The sequence below is a fragment of the Pezoporus wallicus genome, unplaced genomic scaffold, assembly GCF_028554395.1.
Source record: "Pezoporus wallicus isolate ANWC-B61680 ecotype Strahan unplaced genomic scaffold, APGP_CSIRO_Pwel_v1 contig_2372, whole genome shotgun sequence".
Classification (NCBI taxonomy): Eukaryota; Metazoa; Chordata; class Aves; order Psittaciformes; family Psittacidae; genus Pezoporus; species Pezoporus wallicus.
The window spans coordinates 645,214-668,750 of NW_026635198.1; the positions used below are offsets into that span (position 1 = coordinate 645,214).

The 23,537-nt window shown below is 40.6% G+C and overlaps 1 protein-coding gene across 3 annotated transcripts in view; it reads right to left on the reverse strand.

Annotated features, from left to right (window-relative positions):
- Positions 1–7,073: 7,073 nt before the first annotated feature.
- Positions 7,074–23,537, reverse strand: part of DHRSX (dehydrogenase/reductase X-linked) — a 160,502-nt gene continuing 144,038 nt past the window's right edge. For all 3 annotated transcript variants that reach the window (XM_057411850.1, XM_057411843.1, XM_057411858.1), the window contains one exon: positions 7,074–7,537. In XM_057411850.1, the coding sequence (XP_057267833.1) occupies positions 7,358–7,537 (180 nt within the window). In that variant the 3' untranslated portion in view covers positions 7,074–7,357. The remainder of the gene's footprint in view (positions 7,538–23,537) is intronic.

Sequence of the window (23,537 nt, forward strand, 5' to 3'; positions counted from 1 at the left end):
AAAGCTGGAACAAATCTTGTTACTAGTTTCAGAAATGCAAAATTAAATATAGATTAAATGGATCTGCTTGGTGTTACTTGAGCTCAGTTTGAGAGTTCAAGTGATGCAATGATAGAGAGGAAGACCATGTTTGTTGTTCTGTGCTCTGGAAAAGACATAAGCCTGCTTATTACCTTAATATGTCTTGCATTCTGTCTGTGAAGAAGTTACATGGTTTAATAGCACTCAAAAAGTGCCATAGCATGGTTTCCTTCCCCTTTATTCACCCTTTCTCCCCTCGTTTTTGATTTTCTGGGATTAGGAAGTCTTTGACTTTAGAGTGATTGGTTTCAGTCTAGACAACGTTTATCTAAATAAATTATGGCCACTGCTATTTTTTGACTCTTCTTGATTGCTTCTGTGAAAGGAATTCATGTCTTAGATCCATTTCCAAAGGGAGAGATGCTAACAAGGGCTACAGGTATAGAACAGAAGCAAATAACTACATGTATCTAGAAGTAGCACTCTTGGTCACCAGTCTGTTTTCTTCCTGACAATGATCACAGCATTGTCAATGTTACCACTGTGGGCTGCTGAAAAACAGTGGTTTTGTTTAAAAAAAGGAATAAAACTCCCTTGAAAAAATGTTCATAATAATGGCTTATCTGTCTTGGCTGGCCTGATGTTGTGCAGTACATTTCACTTTTGCACTGACTTCTCCAGCTATTGCAGACTGGTCAAAGACCTCAGCCTTCGCTTCCTTAAAGTTATGTGGTTTTATCTTTTCTGTGACAGATTTCATGTTAACTTCACTGGAATCTGATTTTTTCTTTCCATGGAGGCATCTGGAGCATAAACCATGTCATATAATGAACAAGGACAGTCTAACACCAGAACTATATAAGAGCCAGCTTCTTTAGATAGCTTCTTTAATATGTGGATTTAAATATCTGCCATGTATTGTTACATTTAGGGCAAACGCTACTACGCATTTGGAAGCGGCAGGAGGAAGCCTGATGACCTTTTGTTTCTATGCTATATCACTTCTCACTGTGTACTAAAGTAATTGATAGTTGTGCAAAAAAAAAGAACTATAAAGTTTAAATATTTATAAAACACCATTGTGAAAGTGGCTAGAGGTTCCATATTTAGGGCTTAAAATCAATTTTGAACTGGAAGCAAGGATGCAGCTACTTTATTATGTGTGAATAACAGTGTATTCACACACAAATTACAGCACTTACTCTTTCAGCACATAATTAATTTCCCCACAGCTTACAAATAAACTAGTTAATTAATGAAAAAGTTAACATTTTTCCTAAGAAACTTAGGGCTCTTTGGCAGCACATTATTTCTTTCCTTGGCAAGTTCATTGTTTAAATAATATTGTCTTATCAAATTTCTAGATAACTGCATTCATTGCAGTAAGATCTATATATTTATTTGAACTATCCTTCAAACATTGTTCATCTTTTTGTCCCTTTTAAAGATTTTTTTTTGTCCCAGCAGGAGCTGAAAAAGAAAACCAACCTCTTTTTAAATAGGAATAAAATATCCATTTGAAATGCTTTCACTCCGCCATCAAGGGCATGGTGGCCCTAAGATGATGCTTCTGTTGATCTCACACTTGAACTGGACAGTAGATTTTGTGTGCCTTTTTCAGACAAGGAAAAGGCACCTATATTTTGTATTTAACATTAGCTTGGTGGAATTCTAGCGTGAAAATATCCATTTTAGAAGTTGTGAGCAATGGGTCATTCTCATACTAATTAAAATAAGTGCTATCACTTTGGATGTGAGGAAGAATCTAAGTCTGACTTCACTGTGACTGACCTAATTTGCGTAGAAACCAACCTGGCCTCCTTGCCAGGTATCTTTTCAGAGGCATCTTTTCATTATCCTCAAGTATCAGATCTATGTGTTCCAATACGTAATTACTCTCACAGAGAGACAATCTGATATCATGTTGGAAGGTTAATTTGTCTAACTTCAATTTGCAATTACTGGAGCTTGTTTTGCCTTTCTTTGCAAGGTTAAAAGGCTCTTTGGTATTTTTTCTATATGTACACACCTACTTCAAGGACTCAAGCCATCTCTCAGCCATGTCTTTGGTGAAGTGAAACACAGGCTCCTCAGATCTCCAGAAATTCCATGTCATTGAAACACAAACAAAACAAGTCAGTTCTTAACATTTCCATGTACAGAAGTAAAATAAATGTCCTTTTTTTCCTAAACAGATACGCTAAGGATTATTTGGGATTTTTGGAATGGCATCACAAGTGTGTGTTCCCAGCAACACATAGCACCTTATGACAGCACTGGATTTTGCTCAAAACAAGCTGTTGTGCTTATGTGACATTACAGAGCTGACAGTTTTCTGCTTTTAGTTCCTGAGATAACTTTTGCAACTAACTGAACTATATGGCATTGTGGTGTTCTATAAATCCCCGGCTTTAGGACTCTTTCTTTTCCCCCCACAGAGGCACAATCTGTGCTCTTGGTTCTCATAAACCATGTTTTCAGTCTTGTTTGAAACAGATTTCATTGGACTGAGACTGCTCACGAAGTACTGCAGATTACACTGAAAGTGTGACTAGCTCTCTTCACTGTTTGTTATTTTACCAGTCCCTATGCCTCTTGAAATGGGTTGTGCAAGTACTGTGGAGTTTTGAGAGAGTTAAAAATGAAGGTAATTTGGTGCCATCTAGTTTGAGTAATCCTGGATGTATTCTAGCAGCAACGATGTTCAGTGGGAATGCTATGGCAACATCAAAATGTTGGCTGTCTAGCAGGCTTACTGCATCCTGTGCATGATCCGTGAATAAACAGAGGAATTTAGTCTCCAGAGTGTCAGTCTGGCACATTTCACAAGCACTACTTTCACTTACCAAAAAAAACCCAAAGTCAGCCAGTCATACAGAGAAAGTGCTATAGTGACTGAGTGATATATTTCCTGCTGCTAACCTTGTATATACTAAGAAGCTAGGAATAAATCATGCATGACTTAATACGGAAGGGAAATATGCTCTCATTCAGTTTATTATTTTTGTTCTCATTTCCTTGCTTGACACATTAGGCTGCTTTCTTTCAGTTAGATGTGATCCTTCTCTGAACCAAAGGCTGGAGATATGGTCAGTGAAGTAACAGGTTTGAGCTAAAAAGGCCAAGAGGATTATTATTCCTGGGTTCAGTGCATAGGAACACATTCATATTGCTTCTAGTCTGCTGCAAATGAGAACACAACACTGTGTTTCCACTTAGTTCTGTCATGCAGTGATTTCCAGTGCCTCAAAATGAATATAAGCCTTATGTCCACCTATTCACAGTATCACAGTATGTTAGAGATTGGAAGGGACCTCGAAAGATCATCTAGTCCAATCCCCCTGCCAGAGCAGGAACACCTAGATAATGTTACACAGGAATGCGTCCAGGCGGGTTTTGAATGTCTCCAGGGAAGGAGACTCCACAACCTCCCTGGGCAGCCTGTTCCAGTGTTCCGTCACCCTCACTGAGAAGAAGTTTCTTCTCAAGTTTAAGTGGAACCTCTTGTGTTCCAGTTTGTACCCATTACCCCTTGTCCTATCATTGTTTGCCACTGAGTAGAGCCTGGCTCCGTCCTCGTGACACTCCCCCTTTATATATTTATAGACACTGATAAGGTCACCCCTCAGTCTCCTCCAAACTATAGAGACCCAGCTCCCTCAGTCTTTCCTCATAAGGGAGATGTTCCACTCCCTTAATCATCTTTGTTGCCCTGCGCTGGACTCTCTCCAGCAGCTCCCTGTCCTTCTTGAACTGAGGGGCCCAGAACTGGACACAATACTCCAGATGCGGTCTCACCAGGGCAGAGTAGAGGGGAAGGAGGACCTCTCTCGACCTACTAACCACCGCCCTTCTAATACACCCCAGGATGCCATTGGCCTTCTTAGCCACAAGGGCACAGTGTTGGCTCATGGTCATCCTGTTGTCCACTAGGACCCCCAGGTCCCTCTCCCCTACACTGCTTTCTAACAGGTCGTTCCCCAACCTATACTGGAACCTGGGGTTGTTCCTGCCCAGATGCAGGACTCTACACTTTCCCTTGTTATATTTCATCAAGTTACTCCCTGCCCAACTCTCCAGCCTATCCAGGTCTCGCTGGATGGCAGCACAGCCTTCTGGCGTATCAGCCACTCCTCCCAGCTTAGTGTCATCAGCAAACTTGCTGATAGTACACTCAATTCCCTCATCTAAATCATTGATGAATATATTAAATAATACCGGTCCCAGTACTGACCCTTGAGGCACTCCACTAGTCACAGGCCTCCAACTAGACTCAGCCCCATAGACTACAACTCTCTGGCTTCTCTCCTTCAGCCAGTTCGCAGTCCACCTCACTACCTGATCATCCAGTCCACACTTCCTCATTTTAGCCGTGAGGATGCTGTGGGAGACTGTGTCAAATGCTTTGCTGAGGTCAAGGTAGACCACATCCACCGCTCTGCCATCATCCATCCACCGTGTTATTTCCTCATAAAAGGCTAAGAGATTGGTCAAACATGATTTCCCCCTGGTGAAGCCATGTTGACTGCCCCTCATAACCTTCTTATCCTTGATATGCCTTAAGATGGTACCAAGGATAAGGTGTTCCATCACTTTCCCAGGGATGGAGGTGAGGCTGACCGGTCTATAGTTACCCGGGTCCTCCTTCTTGCCCTTTTTGAAGACTGGAGTGACATTTGCTTTCCTCCAGTCCTCAGGCACCTCTCCCGTTTCCCAAGACTTGGTAAAGATGATGGAGAGTGGTCTAGCAATGACTTCCGCCAGTTCCCTCAGCACCCGCGGGTGCATCCCATCTGGACCCATGGATTTATGGATGTCCAGATTGCTCAACTGGTCTCTAACCCATTCCTCATCGACTAAGGCAAACCGCTCCATCGACCTGACTTCATCTAAGGTCTCAGGGGTACAGGGCTCTTCAGGACTGCCTGCAGCAGAGTAGACAGAGACAAAGAAGGCATTCAGTAACTCTGCCATCTCTGTATCTTCTGTCACCAGGGCACCCATCCCGTTCATCAGTGGGCCTACATTGCCTCTGGTGTTAGTTTTGTCTGCCATGTATTTAAAAAAACTCTTTTTGCTGTCCTTGACCCTTCTTGCCAGGTTTAATTCTAAGGATGCCTTAGTCCTCCTAGCTGCCTTCCTACATCTTCTAGCAGCAGCCTTATATTCCTCCCAAGTGGCCAGCCCCTCCTTCCATGACCTGTAAACTCTCCTCTTCCACTTGAGCATACCCAGCAATTCCCTATTTAGCCACGCAGGTCTCTTGGCCCTCTTCCTTGACTTCCTACGTGTCGGGATGCTCCGATCTTGAGCACGGAAAAAGCAGTCCTTGAATATCAACCAACTATCTTGGGCCCCTTTACCTTCAAGCAGCCCTGCCCATGGGATTTCCCCTAGCAATTGCTTGAAAAGGCCAAAGTTTGCCCTGCTAAAGTCCAGGGTTGCAATTCTACTTGCTATTCTACTAGTCCTGCCACACAAGATCCTGAACTCCACCATCTCGTGGTCGCTGCAACCAAGGCAGCCCTCAACCCTTACTGCTTCGACCAGATCCTCCTTGTTAGTGAGGATGAGATCCAGCAGCGCTCCTCTCCTGGTCGGCTCATCCACCATTTGCAGGAGGAAGTTATCATCCATACACTGGAGGAACCTCCTGGACTGTGGCTGGGTTGCTGAGTGGTCCTTCCAGCAAACATCAGGGAAGTTAAAATCCCCCACGACGACCACGGCCTGTGACTGTGAGGCCGCTCTCAGCTGCCTGTAGAAGGTCTCGTCAACTTCCTCACCCTGATCTGGTGGTCTGCTGTGTGTATCTTAAAAACAGGAAATGCAAGATAATACTGCTTTTTCAGATGACAACTAAAATGAATGAGATGGGAGTAGGGTAGGCTGTTTAATGAACAGCAAGAATTCAGGCTCCCTAGTCATAGTCTATGCTTGGAATATTCTCTCACTCAGGAGAGATCATGGAATGACAGAATGGTTTAGGTTGGAAGGGATCTTAAACATCATCCAGTTCCAACCCCCTGCCATTCTATAAAGTCTCCCTGGAGCCTTGTGGATATTTTGGGGAGACTTCTAATCTTGACAGGAAGTTTCTGTGTAAATTATTCTGAACTGACTCAAAAGAAAAATCTTGGGATTTACCAAAAATGGTTTAATGAAAAATATCAGCTCCGCACTCAGAGACAGTCAAATAAAATTAAAAATATCACAGCTATCAGGAATATTTAGGAAAGGAATACATGACGAAAGGCAAATATCGTATTACTGCTATGTAAGTCTGATGAGTAGGTAGAAGCTAGTCTTCAACATGGGGAAAAGGCAGTTTAGTGGGACATCTTTGAAGTCTCTGAAACCGGTAGCAATGTAGAAAAAGTGGACTGGCATTAATTTGCTGTCTCTTCCAAACCATGAACTCTAGTTTTGAAACTCATATGAACTAGGTTCAAAACCAATGAAAGGAAGCAATTCTTCACGCAAAAGGTAGTGGATGAGTGAATCTCCTCACCAAAGAAAATGTAAGAAGTTGCACATGCAAGTTTACATGGGTTTAAGATATAAAGGGGATGAGTAATCTTAGCCCACTGCCAAGACAACAGGCCAATTGCATCTTCTGCCAATACCAGTGGTGCTATTATTATGTTTCATTTCTCCCTTGTTCATAGGCTCGTGCTTAAAGGAGAGCTGAACTTGAACTGAAAGCAAATGAATTCAATATCCTATGTGAAGTTTTTATTTATTTATTCTTTTTTTTGGTTCTGATCTTCAGTTTATACCTCTGGATAAAATCTGACATGTAACGTTATGATAGAAACAACATAATGATCATGAATGCAAATTGCCTGCACTAAAACAGGAAGATATTTATTAAATAGTTTCTTAAAGATTAATGAAGCTTAAGGAAAAAAGGCTGCAACTTTTAAAACTGATTAAATAAGAGTAAGTTATATGTACAAAGGCGGCTTAAGTTCAACATGTCACAGACACAACACACTCATCAATGAAAGTGGGGTTTTTTGTTTAACAAAAAATGAAAACTCAACTCTGCACAAGGTTAAAGACTGTATTTTAATCACAGACTGAAACATCATGATTTACAAAACTGATGGTTAGATTTAAAACCAACCACTACATCTTTCTGTGGGAATACTTCCCCCCACACCCTAGCAGACTAGGGATTCAAGCGAAGAACAGAGCTGTTCATGTTTGCCTTTGGAACTGAACAGTGATTTCCAGGATGATGACTGATGCTGCAAGAATTCACCTAAGATGCTTGTCAATGCAATTTCATTTACCCATCTGGAAGTGGCATCTTCTAGGGAACCCTGCTGGATTAATCAGAAATCCCAACCATCTTGCAGCTTTCTGTCCAGAGCCTTCTCTGCAGCTCCTCATCATATGCTACGTCAGCCGATTTTGTCCTTTCCTCATTGTAAAGGTAGCAGCCACCAACTCCTTCCATCTCGGGCGATACTGCTGCATAGATGGTTGTAGAGGCTCCTTCCTCTGGAGTCTGCAGAAACAAACAAAAAACCCCAACAAATTCAAGCAAGGCAGGTATAACAGAAGAATTACATTACACCACAGACCTTACCAGTAACAATCAGCTTCCCTAATTTTGCATCACATTTGTGGTCCTTGTGCAAACCTCAAGCTGGTAATGGTAAAAATCCCACCTATTCAATCAGCATAGCACACTCTATCTCTACAACAGTGGTAGTCTGAGGTCACTTAAAGACACAGAACAGATATATTGAAAACTCTGGCCCATTTTTTCAAGAGCTAGTCAGATGGAGCATACACAATAAAGTCACAGTTAGAGATAATAAGCCCAAAAGCAAACACAAATATTAAAATCCTAGTTTAATTATTAATTTTGCAAGGATGAAGGGATCTGTACTCTGTTGTAAGAAGAAGAAGGCTATGTTCTATGTGCAGTGTGTTCCTCATAACAATATGACAAAGGATCATGGAAATGACAACAGCAAAATAAAGAACTCCCAGCTTAATCCAAGCAGGCAGGTAAATGAGGGAATTACATTTTATATGGAGCATAGTTACTAGGGTTCTACAATGTCATAAAGCAAAATGATGAAAGATCTATAATTCCTGATATACCATGAGTATTAAATGAAAATTAATAAGTGGATAGCTTAGAGTAATAACGCCTTTTATCCTGGGGATATACAAAACATTTCCATTTTGCATTCAGAAGGATCACACAGCTATCACTGAAATTATTCCCATGGCATTTCTTTTATTTCGTTGAAGGGCATATTTATACCACAACATTTTATATGCTTTGTCTTTATCAGTGATATAATTATGATCAATGCCTGCTAGATAATGATGTATCATTTTACAATCCTTGCAGTCATTCTCTGAGTCACTAACGGCACTAATACTGCTCATAGCTTGGTCTGCTGCACCTGACAGGATGACTTTTCCTGAAGAACTCACCTGAAGAACAAGACAGTATTGACTATGTTACTCAGCGCCTTATTAAGAAAAATATATAAATCTAAGTAATTTGAAGGTTTTTGTTCTGTTTAAGATGACTGTACAGTGAGATACTATCCAGAAACACTTACAAAGGGCTTATTTGCCCTAGTTTAGTACTTTACTTCTTCAACCTTCTTTCTCTCATGGAAAATAGTGCTATTCACAACTAGCAAGTTATGTAAACAATATAAAGCTATGTGCATGTATAATTCTTTGCAGTATTAGGATGACTCCAAAAAGTTGGAGTCCATGTTCTCACACAGAGGCTACTATCATGATCAGCTATGATGTCATATAAAGTATCTTAATACTGTAAAGTAACAGAACAAATTATGAATATGAGTATTCACATTTTATATGACTTATTCTGGATGACAGAGAGAAATCAAATTTTTTTTTAAATGTACTTCTGGGCTTTACTTTAAAATTTAGTGACACAGATAAACCATTACTTCATGAGATGGTTCACTGGATGTTATGTTCCTGATTTCCTCAGCTCTCCTGCACAAACAATTATAAAAGTCAATGTCGATGAATCCCAAATCTTAATGACAACAGCTCAAAACTAATATGCTTTTAAAAGAATTGTCTGTGGGTGGAATTTGTGTCATTATGTGCTTATGAGCAGGGCTTTCTACAGCCTCAGAGACTGGTCTGTATGGATCTTCCTACACTATCAGAAATACCATGTGCCTTTGCTGATTCTATGGGAAGTGATATGCAGGATTTATCAAGATTTTTATTTTTTGATATGTCATGTAAGTTCCCCACCAGAGGGAATCTTTACTGAGAGGGTGTTCAAACAGTGGAACAGGCTTGCTAGAGAGGCGGTCAATGCTCCAGATCTGTCAGTGTTTAAAGAGATATTTGAGCCAGGCCCTTAACAACATGCTTTCACTTTTGGTCATCCCTGAAGTGGCCAGGCAGTTGGACTAGATGATCCCTTCCAATTGAAATACTCTGTTCTGCTTTGCTCTGTTCTGGTCTGTTTCATTCTGTTCTGCTTTAAATAATACAAAATAATTTAAACAAAGGCTACGTACAAGTTGAAAGCTTGTTTTTGGTTTTATTCATGCAGCCCTAGTATACTATTACCAAACCATTTTCTATGGCAAATTGTTTCCTATTCTTCAATACAATGTTGAGCTTGCTCAGACATAATAAATGTGCTTACATGGCCACACTGTGATGAGTCTATAAGCACAGTCACGTTGTCACCATCCATTAAGGTCAGCTGATGTACCTTTTCACAAGATTTAATTTGGCTTTCACCACGTCCACCATATTTAATATGCTGATCAGAAGGTTGTATGCAAGATTCCTATTTATTTTCTACCACCTGTTGCTAAAAGTGATTATCTAGACACTTAAGGAAGAAAATACTATAATACATTAAGCAATTAGTGTACACTAATTTAAGTTAAAGAAAAACAATTTTTGCAGTGCAATGGGGAGCAGACTTGAATATGTATGATTTATTAATGATTTTATCCCATCCTTTGACTGCTTAATTAATGCTGAAAGCGTTAATATTCCCTTACTTAAGAATCTCTTCATTGTTTTGTCATGTTTTCTGTTTCACTGAAAGTAAAGCAGAAACTCTATATGAGGAATGCCCTGGCCTGCCAGCTGGGTGGATGACCTACCTGCTTTGAGAAGCTGGAAGAAAAGCACAATGCTGTAACTCCACCTTTGGATTATGCCCATACCTACCATGAAAGCACTGTACATCCACTTGCCCACACAGAGTCAAGACTCTTTCCCAAAGTGTTTGGTCTACTACACACCCATAGATCAACTGCAACACACACAGACAAATGCACATGGCCTGCCTGTGTACTAGCACTTGAACACCTCTTGGGAAGGAAGAAGCTGGCAGCTACTTGCAACCACAGCAACAATCAATGAGTATCTGTACAGGGAGCAAGATGAATTGTTCCATCAGTGGCAGCCACACTCCTGGTTGCCACCTTTCCTGGGTGTCCCACAGCTCTTAACACACGATAGTTCATCAAAAGATGAGAAGGAACCTTAAAGCCCTTGGAAAAGAAAATGACCACAAGCAGGAGACTATAGTCAAAGCAACACATCTGACCCTTCCTTTGATGCCAATGGCCTTCTAGGAAGAAGAGCACCTGATAACAGGCAGGAGAAATCATCAGTCAGTGGTTGAATACCTTGATCTGTAAATTCCAGGATATTTATCATAATGTTCTATACAAACAGGAGGAAGTTTCTGTCTTTGGGACTCTGAAGTGTTATGCCAAAAGTTGCATGTAGACAGGCAGTAATAATAAGAACCATTCAATTCATGGGGAAGATACTCAACACATTGCCAGAATTAAAAAAAAAACAACCAACCAACCACCAAACAGGAACAGAATAACATACACACATAAAGGATCAGTAACATCTTGTTCATGAATGGGCTGGACTTGTCATAAGACAAGAGGGATTCCTATAAACTGCACAATGCTTCTTCAGTTACCAACTTTTTTGTGCTGAACTTTTGTTTGTTTGTTTGCTTACAAACTACTGTATGATACGTATCCAAGCAACTGTAATCTCTTTGTCATATCCAAATAAAACTGATTTCTGCTTAACTTTTTCTCATTAGGTTTTGCATCTGCAGTTCTTTTTGCTTGTTCCAGTATTGAACACATTTTTTACTTTCTTTTTCACAATTAAAGATTTGTTTGCAGTATGCCTTCAACAGTAAATAAAGGTTTGATTGAAATTACCTATCTTTGTATTGACCATTGCATGAGTAGGCTGTAGAATAAGGAGAGAAAAGATAGCATGTCACCAGCTTATTTAAGCAAAATACAGTCTAGATTCACAAAATCATTTTGGCACTATTTATTCTCAAATAAAAAGATGTGTTTTTTACAGAACTTATGATATTTCTTTTTGTAAATATTCTTTCATAGTAAGTCATCAACATAGAATAATTTTCCCTCAGCATGAAATGGAATATTCTGTTCTATGAAAACTGGGACATATACTAAGGGGGTTCATGGTTTAGTTTTGTTTTTTTTTAAAGACTCACCAATTTTCAAGACTCACAATTCATTTCGATTAATGCATTTTTAAGTACCATGTAACCTTGTCAATACTAGGTGCTAATGCAAAATGTGTTAGCTGACTACAGTTGCTACAGTCATACTGCCATGAAATGTCACATCCTCTTTATTTGTCTACAACAGGCACAACATCTTAACTCTAAGAGACTGTGTGCCTGCATCAGTTATACATGATGGCTTCGTGGTGCTTTCCTTCTTAATCCATGTACTCATCCAGTTCCACCTTCACCTGAATTCATAGCTCAAGAGTTCTGGGCAGACAGTATGGTATATCCATTGGAAAACACAGAAAATTGGATGGGCTAAAAAAATAATAAGCTCCTGTAATTCCTATTCTGCAATCCATTACTTTTCCCAGGACTATTTTAAGTAACTACCAGCAAACAGTGAGAACCTTTCTATGTGTCTTAAACACTGTGACGAACAGTTTGAACGGGCAGCATGCATGTTCTTCAAATGGCATTGCCTGACAATGATTATGATTGAAAAAGCATTAATGACACAACCCATGATATCCGAGGAGTACTTACTCTTGAACAGCTTTCCCTTGTCCTAGTTAATCAGCTAATTGTACTTGGTTTGTATTTTCTGATTTCAAGATGCTACCAGCATGAGAGATGGTAGGTGAGAAGGTTGGGCAAAGAGGACAGACAGCAAGAAGCAACTGGCAAGCTCAATGACTGACATCTCAGTTGCATTTTAAGGAACACAAGTGAGGAGCCAGACAGATGTGCACCCAGAACTGCCTGGCATGCTGGCAAGTGGCTTATTGCTGAGGAAGAACATTGAATACATTAAGTATTGGTGGAATGCCCCTTATCAGCAACATAAAGTAGACTGCTGTAGGAATACTCCAATACTGGTTTTATAATGATGGTCTTACTTCATGTTATCTTACCTCATGTACTTACATCCATTATGTCATGCACTTTTCAGTTCATATGGGAAATCTACTCATGGAGTAATGGGTTAAAGGAGCTTTCAGGGTTTTTTTTGGGTGCTCTGTGACCTTGATTTCTTAAATGGGTGAGTTTCCATCAGGCCATTCCTTGGGTAACAAAAAGGCATGTCTCTGGCTAGCAACATGTTTCCCAGGTTCCAGCTAGGAAGACACAGCAAGCACTGAAAACACCGTCTTCTCAGTTTGGGTACCCAGGCACTTCTGACAGTGTTCATTTACTTTTCCCAACATTAATGATTCTGTTACTGTTTTACAAATGCAAAATACTTGCATTTTGAAAAATACTTGCTTTGCAAATGTAAAATCCTACTCCAGCAGTATCTTACTGACGTGCTTGTGAAAATCAGAGTTTTCTGCCCGCCTTTCTTCAGGAAAGGCAGGGAAGATTTGGGATGCCTGAACACATGCACACTGGGGCTTAGCAACAAGAATGAGAATATGACATTACTCTTACTTGGTACAGCAAAGTCGTTCATCTACTTGCTGGCAGCTGATGGTGGAGTGACACCCAGTGACCCTCAAAGCACTGGTTGACTCTAAAGACACAGGCAAGCACAAAGCCATAGCAACACAGAATAGTTTGAAAACTGGCAGAAATTAAGTACCTGGGATTGCATTCCCACAAATATAATAGCAAAGTTGTAAGAAAAAAAACACCTGTGTTCCAGGAAGCACTGATTACTATGATCTGTGAATTACCAAATTATTTCAAAACCAGGTTACTTTCTGGTGCAAGACTCTGAGGTAAAATAACAACAGCTGCTGTAGTGTCACGGCCTCCTGGTGAAGACATGGACCATGTGAGCTCAATGCTTGTTGTGTAACTTCTGCAGCATCTAGACCTCCTAACGTGATCATTGCTTTGAAGATTTCTGCCAGAAAGTAATTGGCTGAAACACTAAGTAAGAAAACAAAGCCTCGAAAGGAAACCATGACGCAGGTGTAAGGATGTGTTCAGCAACCTTTGATCAATAAGGCTGTAAAAACTGACTGCAAGTCCTGGTGAGACCAGTGGCCAGGGCCAACTGTCAGATCCTCAGGAAGCCAAAGCTGCCAGACAGGTCTGGCAGCACAGCTTTTCAGAGATCTCTGCCTTCACTCAAAAGCCCTGGTTTCCATCTGTTTTCTCTCTTCTATTCTTTCCTAGGTAGCTCACTATTATTCTTTTTCTATCCAGTCTCTGCCTTGATTATAGACCAGAAAGAGATAGAGATGTTTTACTGAATATACAGTTCACCCTATTCCAGTCAGCACCATCAAATTAATTTCTTTTCAATCCCCAACTCACAGCAAAGAGAATCCTTTAATAAATTCACTCCATAATAAAAATCTTTAGATTTCACCTTTAAAAGAAACAGCAGCTACAGATAGAAATGGCTAAGTTAAAATCTGAAGCCTTGCTCCTAACAATGTTGTGGCTATGGAGAAACAATTTCTGAATCAAAGATATGAATCATAGAATCACAGAACGATTTGGATTGGAAGGGAACTTTACGATCATCCAGTTCCAATGCCCTGCCATGGGCAGGGACACCTTCCAATAGACCATGTTGCTCCAAGCCCCATCTGGCCTGGCCTTGAACACCGCTAGGGATGGGGCAGCCACAGCTTCTCCGGGCAGCCTGTGCCACCACCTCAGCACCCTCACAAGGTCCTTGTATCTATTCTAAACCTCCCCTCTGTAAGTATAAAGCCATTCCCCATTGTCCTATCACTATAGGCTTTGTAAAAAGCCCCTCTCCAGATTTCTTGTAGGCACTGGAGCTGCTATAAAGTCTCCCTGGAGTCTTCTCTTCTCCAAGCTGAACAAGCCCAGCTCTCTCTCTTCACAGGAGAGGTGCTCCAGCCCCCTGATCATCTTCATGGCCCTCCTCTGGACTTGCTCCAACAGGCCCACATCCTTTTTGTGTTTGGAGCCCCAGAACTGGATGCAGTACTGCAGATGGAGTCTCACCCAGCGGAGTACAGGGGCAGGATCACCACCCTTGACCTGCTGGTCACATTCCTTTTGATGAAGCCCAGGACACACTTAGTTTTCTGGGCTTCAAGTGCACACTGCTGAGTCATGTCGAGCTTCAGGTCAGCCACCATGAAGTCCTTCTCCTCAGGGTTGCTCTCAATCTGGTCTCCACACAGGCTGTATTTGTGCTTGGGATTGCCCCAGCCCATGTGCAGGGCCTTGCACTTGCCCTTGTTGAAATTCATAAGTTTCACACAGGCAACTTGTATAATATTAGACAAAACACTGATGAATTAAGAACACAAGACAATATTCAAACCAAAAAAACCTCACCCGAAATGTTGAAGGAAAGGATCTTTTACAATATGAATAATTCACGCCTATTCTCGGAAAAAGAGTATTTTTCCTGAGCCTCCTAGCAGAAGAAGCTGTAAAGAACAGAAGCAGAGACAGCTGGCAAACAGACACAAAGAGGATCAAATACTGAATCCTGTCCCTTTCATTTGAAACCAAATTTTCTGGAAAAAAGTTCCAAAAAAATCCAGGTACACTGAAAAAAAAACCACTTTATCTTCACATCAGCCCCTGCATAGGTGGCTGGGAAACCTGTAAACAAACCAGATCATGGAAGAAAGGAACTGTCCTCAAAAGGCTGCCAGGGTCAGCCTGTTGATCAGGGAGCCCAAGGAGCAGGCATGCACACAGGCCTGAATGTCTGGTTTCCCATAACGGAGTTCATGGTGGAAGGTTCATTTTGTTTTGTGTCAGAGCAATATGCCTTCTAAGAAATCTGTTTTGCTGGAAAACTGAGGAACTGCTCTATTCTGAAGCCCTGGGATGGCTCTTCTTTCAGACTCGATGAGGAAAACAATAGCTACAGCTCTGAACCCTCCCATTTCAAAGCAGCTGCTTCAGACTAAACAGGACATCATGGGTCATCTCAAGTAGCACCAATTCCCTATGCTACCAGGCAGCTGAGCAAATCTCCTCTCAGCTGGCCAGCTTTCTGAGCCACACTGAAGACATCTCCATTGACCTCAAATAGTACATTCAACAGTGAACTCATTTGCAGATACTACAAAACACAACTTATGTGTCTCAATTTCAAACTGAGTCTGTCTCACTTAGAAGTGCAATATAACCTCAGTGATTTAAAGAGGAGTGTTTCTGGATCCACACTCTTCATTTTCTAAGCTGTTGAAATGGAGGACTAGAAAAACGATGTTTAGTTTTAAGCAATTTTCAACATGGAAACAAGAACCCAACTTTATATGATTGAATTTTAGCAGTCTTAAAATTTTGCATCAAAGTCAATCAGAACCGAGTCCTTTGCTCATTTTGTCAAGTGCACTGAGGAAGATTACTTTGCCTGAAGGTTGATCCCTAAACTTGCTTTGGGTGATGTCTTCAATGTAAGAACTGAGATATTGCTGTAGCCACTCAAATTACATTGTGCTTGTTACCTCACCCAGTAGCAGTATGCAAAATTTGACAGATAGGAGTCTGCTGCCCCAGACATTGCATAAACATCAAGCCAGAGACAGTCACTTGCTGCAAGAACATCCAGTCTCGAGGAAATAAGGCAAGCAGTAACAGGAAGAGAGAGCAGATCGAGTACACACACTTCACAAAAACCTAAAGCCTTTTCTGGGAGAGTGACACTGGTTAACTAGCCCTCTGGAAAATGGTGATGTCCCACAGCTACCTCTTGCTAGGGATGCCTGACTTGAATCACTCACCATTATCCTGGGTATCTTCTCATAACCTGGGCTTTTCTGCAACACCTCTATTCAGAGACAGGCAAGTGATCTACTGAAACACACAGGTGAGGAGAACAGATGAAGACAGAATGAGGCTCGCAAATCCTAATCCTGATGCCTTGCACACTAGGTTGTCACTCCTTTTCTGTGTTTGTAAAGGAAAACACACAACTTATTTGTTTATTACCAGCACTATGCCCATAATTACAGTATCATGTGAGCAATTCAGTATAATCTTCTTCATTTGAAGATGCAGGCTGATCTATCATTAAGTAAGAATACTTAATTGCAGCTTAGTATTCATGCTGGATATATGCTAAAGAACCCTCCTGTTATTTTTGCTAACTACACAAGGCTTTAATTCTACTGAGTTTTGAACTATTACTGTCTGAGAAATATGAATAGAAGCATAAGACCACTCCTCCCTCCAACAAAGTTCTTAGGCAACTTCTTTGATAGGTAGTGGCTGGAACATCTGCATCATTTAATAACGCATGCCCATTTCTTTAGTTGAAAACACCATTTAAATATGAATCAAAATGTGAATGGATCAAAATTAAAGAAGACTTAAACCAACAACCAACCACAAAAGCTTTAGAGCTTTCATTCTCTATGCATTACGTTGTAACAGTACATGGCTCATCTTTGCTTTCAAATGATGCCTGATTTTGGCAATCAAAATAAAACAACACAGAAGAGCATGCAGAAGTTTTTGTATTTGAAATGGTATCTGCATTTTACCAGCCCCAGAGAGCATGAAAACCAGCAAAGCTCTAACTGCTGAAGAAAATGATCCTGAGTGTATATACCTCTGAACAATTAGTTTTATTTCCTGCCTGCTCACACAAATTACAATGCTTTGCTGGCTTCAGGGATAAGATATATGGTGACTTCTGACCTGTAACTCCCTATTGTCATCTCTACTCTCTTACTAAGCATTTAACATTTGACTAGTCACTCATCTTGTTTTCGTTTCTCAGGAAATGGGAACTGACATATCTCCAACTTCACAGCTTTCCTGTAAGGACTTTTATTTTCTATTAAATGCTTACAAGCACTCAGGATGGGCATGAAACTCCTAAATATTAAAAGATAACCACAATATAGAAAACCTTTACAAACTATGAAGAGATCAAAAACCATAAAGACTGTACAGAACATACACAAAATTAAATAACCCCAAATTACATAGGCCAGCGGCTATTTCACAGCCTCTTCTATTTTAAATTGCTACAACCCTCATTTTGCACCCCAAATAGTAGTGGGGCTATTCCCACTCGTGGGCTCAGTCGGATGGTGGGGCTGAGAGAGGCTGGCTGTCAGCCCAGGTTTTTCACCTGCCTGCTGGAGGCACTTGCTGAAACCAGATGGCTCAGGTGAGAGGGTCCAAATCCCTCCTGGATCACTAGGTAAGGTCAGCAGAGGACACTTCTCCACCAGGACTCATGCAGGCCACGTGCCTGTGCCAGCAAAGATGGGGACCAGAAATAGCAAAGCACACAAACTAACCAAAAATGACTACAGGGTGCTTGCTAGCTGTGCTAATAGCAGGCAAGGTGAAAATATGCCTGGGAAGATGGAAGAGATGAAAGTGAAAATACACTTTTCCCCAGATTTCTCACTTCTACGTTGCAGCAGCATGCTATCTGGGCTTCTGATGGGTCTGCTCTACACAAAGCTTCTACACTGAAAAAGAGATGCCACCTCGCAGCGCTTAGCCTCACCCTGGACCTCAGCCTTCGTCTCCTTTCCCCTTTTACTGACTCTGAGCCTTTCTGCAGGACTGAAACATGATAGTCCTGAAGACGCTGGCTGGAAGAAGTTTCAAGCAGATCACTGAACACCATTTAGCACTGTCCATGACACAACTGGTCTGACTTTCTGTTTTCTATGTAGTTATTGTGTTTAAATTATAGTTTTGCAATATCCCCAAAAGCTGAGAGGAGAAAGCCCAAACTGGAAGACAGATAAAAGTGGTGCAGATGGAAGGAATCTTATTCTACAAATCTGTGTTGCCTGTAATTCCACTTGCTGGCAATTTCAGCATATAATCTTGAATGATAAATAAAAAAAAAAAAAAACAAACAAACATGGGGTTAATTTAGATCTGCCCCTAGTGTCATATTCCAAAGATGGAATATAAGAAGAGAAGGCTAATTATCTACAGTTATTTTAGTGAAAGAATGAAATAGGTGAGAGTGACTCAGATTTTCTATTTTTCTGACAGATGCAGTAAAAAGAATTAGTTCCAGTCAGTAATTACAGATCATATATCCTCAGTTTTGATAAGAAAAATGTGCCAAATAAGTTCAATCTATTTCTGTTTAAAAACCTTTCAATATGACAGTTCTCTTCATTTTAATAAAACACATATTTCACCGAGGGCCAGCTTGTAAAAAAAAGTAAAGAACAAAATTAGTTATCCTGTAAACAACACTGCTTCCTATTTTCTATCAAACAGAATGCTAAAGTCATGAAATCACAGATTATTTCTGAAACCATACAATTATGGAGCTGTCTACATAGCTTATCCTCTAAGTTACCCCAAAGAAGTACTAAATTTAAAGGTAAAGGCTATATTCACTTGAAAATTGATGTACCTGAATGCTTACTAACCCACCAGAATCAACCTGGTTTTAACAAAATAACTAAAAATGCAAATGCAAAGGAGGACCGAATGTGATTATCCAAATCAAGATTTTGTTGTGTGGACTGAAAGTGAGTTTAAGCTCTGCAACTTAAATCCCTTTGTTTGAATCAATCAACGCTGGGGGTCTTTACTGTCTGACAAGGAACCTATCGATGAATTAAATTCAGAAGAACCCCAAAGAACATGTGCAACATTAGACAGGCAAAGAGTGCCACTGATTTCATTGTCATTCATCATGCTTTTAAAATTATGTCAGTCAAGATGTTAGGCATCGTATCTTTTACTGCAAGGCTCATAATAGAGACAGCAAACAACACAAACTCTCAGCAACACAAATGCTTCCCGAGGTCTGAAATGGCCACAAAAAAATGCCACCTTGAAAACAATTACTTGTGAGCTTAAATTCATCATGTTTAATCACATGAAAGGTCTGAAAGAAGGGGAGGTTGGTGGTACAGAGGGGAATAGTAGCCTGGGGAGAGGTGATAATATTGTTAATTTGCAAGGGGGCAGATATTGTTAATTTGCAAGGGGGCAGAGAGAGAAAAACAAAGGGGACACTTCTTGACAGTGGAACAGACAAAGGAAAGCAGGGGACTGGGATGCACTGAAAATTATTAAGTACTAATAAGTAGCAAGGTTCAGATTTCCTACCTACTGAAGTTGTTAATTTTAATATCCAGGCTTATTTCTAAGGTGGTTTTTTAAGCCTTCATTAAGGTAGCAGATGGAGCCATTCATTTGTCAAAATGCCTCCCCTGCAAAGGCCAGGACTGGATTTGGTGGCAGATGTGGTCTTTCCTATGTTCCTATTTCCTCTGCCGGATGACAGAAGTCACAGCAGAAGTGTCATGGTGCTGTAGAGATGACACAGTACACCCCAGTCCTGTGTCAATGACTAAGCCAACTGTCCTGCCTTGTGTCGCAGGAAGAATTGGTTCAAATTTCAAAAATGAGATCCATAGTGACAGTCAAATCTCATTACCTGAAGGAAGACATGAAAAACTGGAAAGGAGAAAAACATTTAATCCCTTCTACAAGCAGCGTCTTTCCCCAATCTGTTATTAAAAAAGGAAAAAAGCTGAGTTTCTTCCAGAAAATCTTATGCTCCTTTTACTTCATTCTCTGATAGCTCCTGCAGAGTACTTCTGACTTGGGTTTTGATACCAATTAAGGGCATGGGTAACTATGAGAAAGAGACTTACTTACACATGCAGAACTATCAATAGACAAAATTATGAATTAACCTTTTATTTTTATTAAGTGTCCAGGAGAGTTTCTGTTGCACTTGTATTCATAGGGTGTTTTGACTAAAAGGTTAGAGCAGTTGTTCAGAATAGGAAACAAATACTGTGAGGTTTTGTGGTTTGATAAATGCATGTTACAGAATCACTTGGTGCTGAAACAATTTGCTTTGTTAGGGAGCTGTACTGAACTGTGCTGTTTGGTAATGCCATTTTGCTACACACGTCCGTTTGCTTTGAGAGTCCAATCAATGAGCCCTCCCACTTGCTTGCTCGAGGTGATACACTGCACACAGTAATGCTCCAGATGATTAAACTTCTGCATCCCGGGAGAAATTCCAGTGGAATTAATGCAGAACTATGCTGTGGTTTAGTAACTGCTTTTAACTCATAAAAGTACAGGCTGAGGTCTGAGCAGAGGCTGGAAAGCCAGCACAGTCTGCCCATTCCATCCCTCCCTGCTGCTCCTCCTGCCCGCCTGGCTGCTTGCTTAGCATTCTACACTTTACCTGCAAGTCTGCACAGCTCTGCAGCAGCCTATTGTTATTTAATATGTACTTCACAGAAGAATTGAATTGTTCTAATCAAGATTAGGACTCCTGTTCTCTATGTGGTATGCAAAGCATGCCTGCAGTGTAAACTTTCACCCGCTTCTCCGCCTGCCTTTTCATCATGACCCATGACAATCTCAGATAGTTTCAGCTCTTCTTCATACTCTTTCCTTCCTAAATCCCTAAATGCCTCACTGCATCCTTACCAAGTGTGGCTCCTACAATAGCATGCCAGGCATTTGCCCCATTCGGTCAGATCCCTTTTTGAAGCCTGTATGTGATGTGGAGGAGGGTGTCTTCCGGAGCTCAGGGTAGGAGGGTTCCCAGTGCAGCAATGAAACTTACCCTTTTCAGATCACCCATCTGTGTCACTGATTCTCTTCAGAAACCACAAAGGGGTAGAGAGCAGCCTTGAAAGCATGAGTGCTTAGGGCAGGTGGCTCTTACCATCTCTGGAGCAAACAGAAGCCCAAGCTTTTTGATATTAGAGAAAGAGGGAAATATTATGTGAAACATCATCAATACATTGACCCAGCCAAATGTGAGAAGGCAGGAAAAGTGGTAGGTCCACAAGCAATTCCAAGCCAGGGCAGAAAACAAAGCTTCTCTTGCAGCAAAATCACAAGGGGCAAAGGTGGTGTGACAGCAGCGTTGCATTGCTGGATGTGGAGGGCTACAAGAAATGAGTGTGGGCGGGGCCAGTCTCAGGGTGCAGAAACCACCAGCATCAGCCACAATTCTTGCTGCTGCTCAGCCCTTCCTCGGGCATGAGCCACTGCTGCATCTGGAGGGACAAGCTGCAAAGCCCCCCCTGCAAATGTCTGCTGAGCTGATGTGGCTGATATTTAGTCCCTCAGCTCTGCAAGGGAGCCACAATCGAGAAGCAAGAGTTTCCCAAGCAGCATACTTTTTAGATAAAAATAACCTAAATGTTCGTTTTTTTGCCAATTATATAAACTCCTCAGTGACCAAAACGTAACTGACCTTTACTTTTAAATCTGTGTTCAATAAAAGAGGATTACAATTGTTTGTGAACTTTGCAAAGTCTGTAACATGGCTTGGGGAAAAAAAAATCTTAATTTATATTTGTTGCATCCCTAATAGCTGCTGACAGTCTGTGAAATAAATGGTTTTAATTATTGATCTCGCTGAATCTCAGGTCTCATCATTTAATCAAAAAATAGCACATTACCGACAATTGGGATTAAATGGAAAGTCATACAGTAGGAAAATCAGGAAATTACATTAGCACCAAAGAGTGACAAATATGTCCTTATGGCAGCCGTGTCCTGAGACAGCAGAACATTTAAAACTGCTCCATCAAAAAAATAACCAAACCAAAACCCGAAAAAAAACCAAAAAAAGCCCTTGAGTCTTTTCTGTTTATCCTGAGACTTATGGCTATTGAAAATGACAATGTGGTCTCTGAAAAAAAAAACAACAAAACAAACCAAAACTAACCCCCTAAAAACATTTTAAAGACTCCTTTTAGCTATCTTATACATTGCTGTAAAATAAGTGGTACTTTTTTTTATCGAACTACTGATGCATGACAATGACAATAGAGCTAATCAATACGTAATGACTACATTTCAGGAGTAATGCTCTGTTCAGAGGAAAAAGATAGCTGCAACTCACAATTATTGACACCAAGAAGCACAGGAATCAATGCCCACAAGAGATCTGCACATTATTTAAAATTTCTTCAGAAATATTTGTCTTTGTTCCTTCATCTCAGTGTAAGTTTTCATGCCTGTAATACTGTGAATATATTAAAGGTTAGTGTGAATATTTTAAAGACACTAGAATAAAATGCAAAAGCTAGACTTCTGATGGGTAAGTCTAACAGCTAGCAGTGGTATGACTGTAAGTGGAGTGCTGTAGTTATGGGTCTCTGTGCAAAGCTCTACTGTCAGTCACAAAATGATCTCACCTCTCATGGGCCCAGTATAATTCTGCAGGACTTCAGATTTTTAGTCTTCCAGTATGTTTTTCAGCATTTACTGCTCAGAGTAACTGGAAGTATGCTAGGTGGCCAGAGCTGGAGGTGATGTGCCTCAACACTTGCTGAAGTCTTTCCCGGAGATAGATTTATCACTGGCCCCTAAAGTGGACCAATGAGTTCCCATTGGCCTAATTTTCTAAATATAGCCCTTTGCCTTCTTTTTATCAACATGTCCGTGTATAGCAAGACTGAACTAGTCTAAGGTACAAATCTGAATTCTACTCTGTTAGCACAGGGAAGAGAATAACCCATTGTTCTTCACTTGTATAAGCAAGTACCCCAGATGTACATTGCAGTGAAGAAGCTGATTACCTCTGAGTCTCACATTTGTCTTTTTTGAGTTACAGGAAGCTCAAGATGTGGCTGGTTTGTAGCTCGAAATGATGTTCTTTTAGTTTAGATTTTAACTGCAAACCAGTCTGCTTACCCCAAAACAAACATCTGGTCTTTGCTTAGAAAACAAACAGATGACTTCACTCCTGCCATCAGAGCACAGCTACTCAAACACCTAACAACAGTTAGCAGTAGCATCTGATAGGAGGGAGAGATACTCAAAAGAACAAAAACCTAGCTGCAAGTAGAAATAACCAGATTTGGGTGTCTTACAGAAGAAAACAGTAGTATTTTTTTAAATCACTGTTATAGTAAAATGTAGGAAAGTAGTTGGTTCTTGAGAAATCAGAGAGATTCCTATCTTCTGGTGTAAATTAACATTCTGAAGAATTTACAAACAGCTGTAGCTGACCACAGCAGAAAAAAATCCCAAACAAAACATAACCACAAAGAGAAATTTGAAG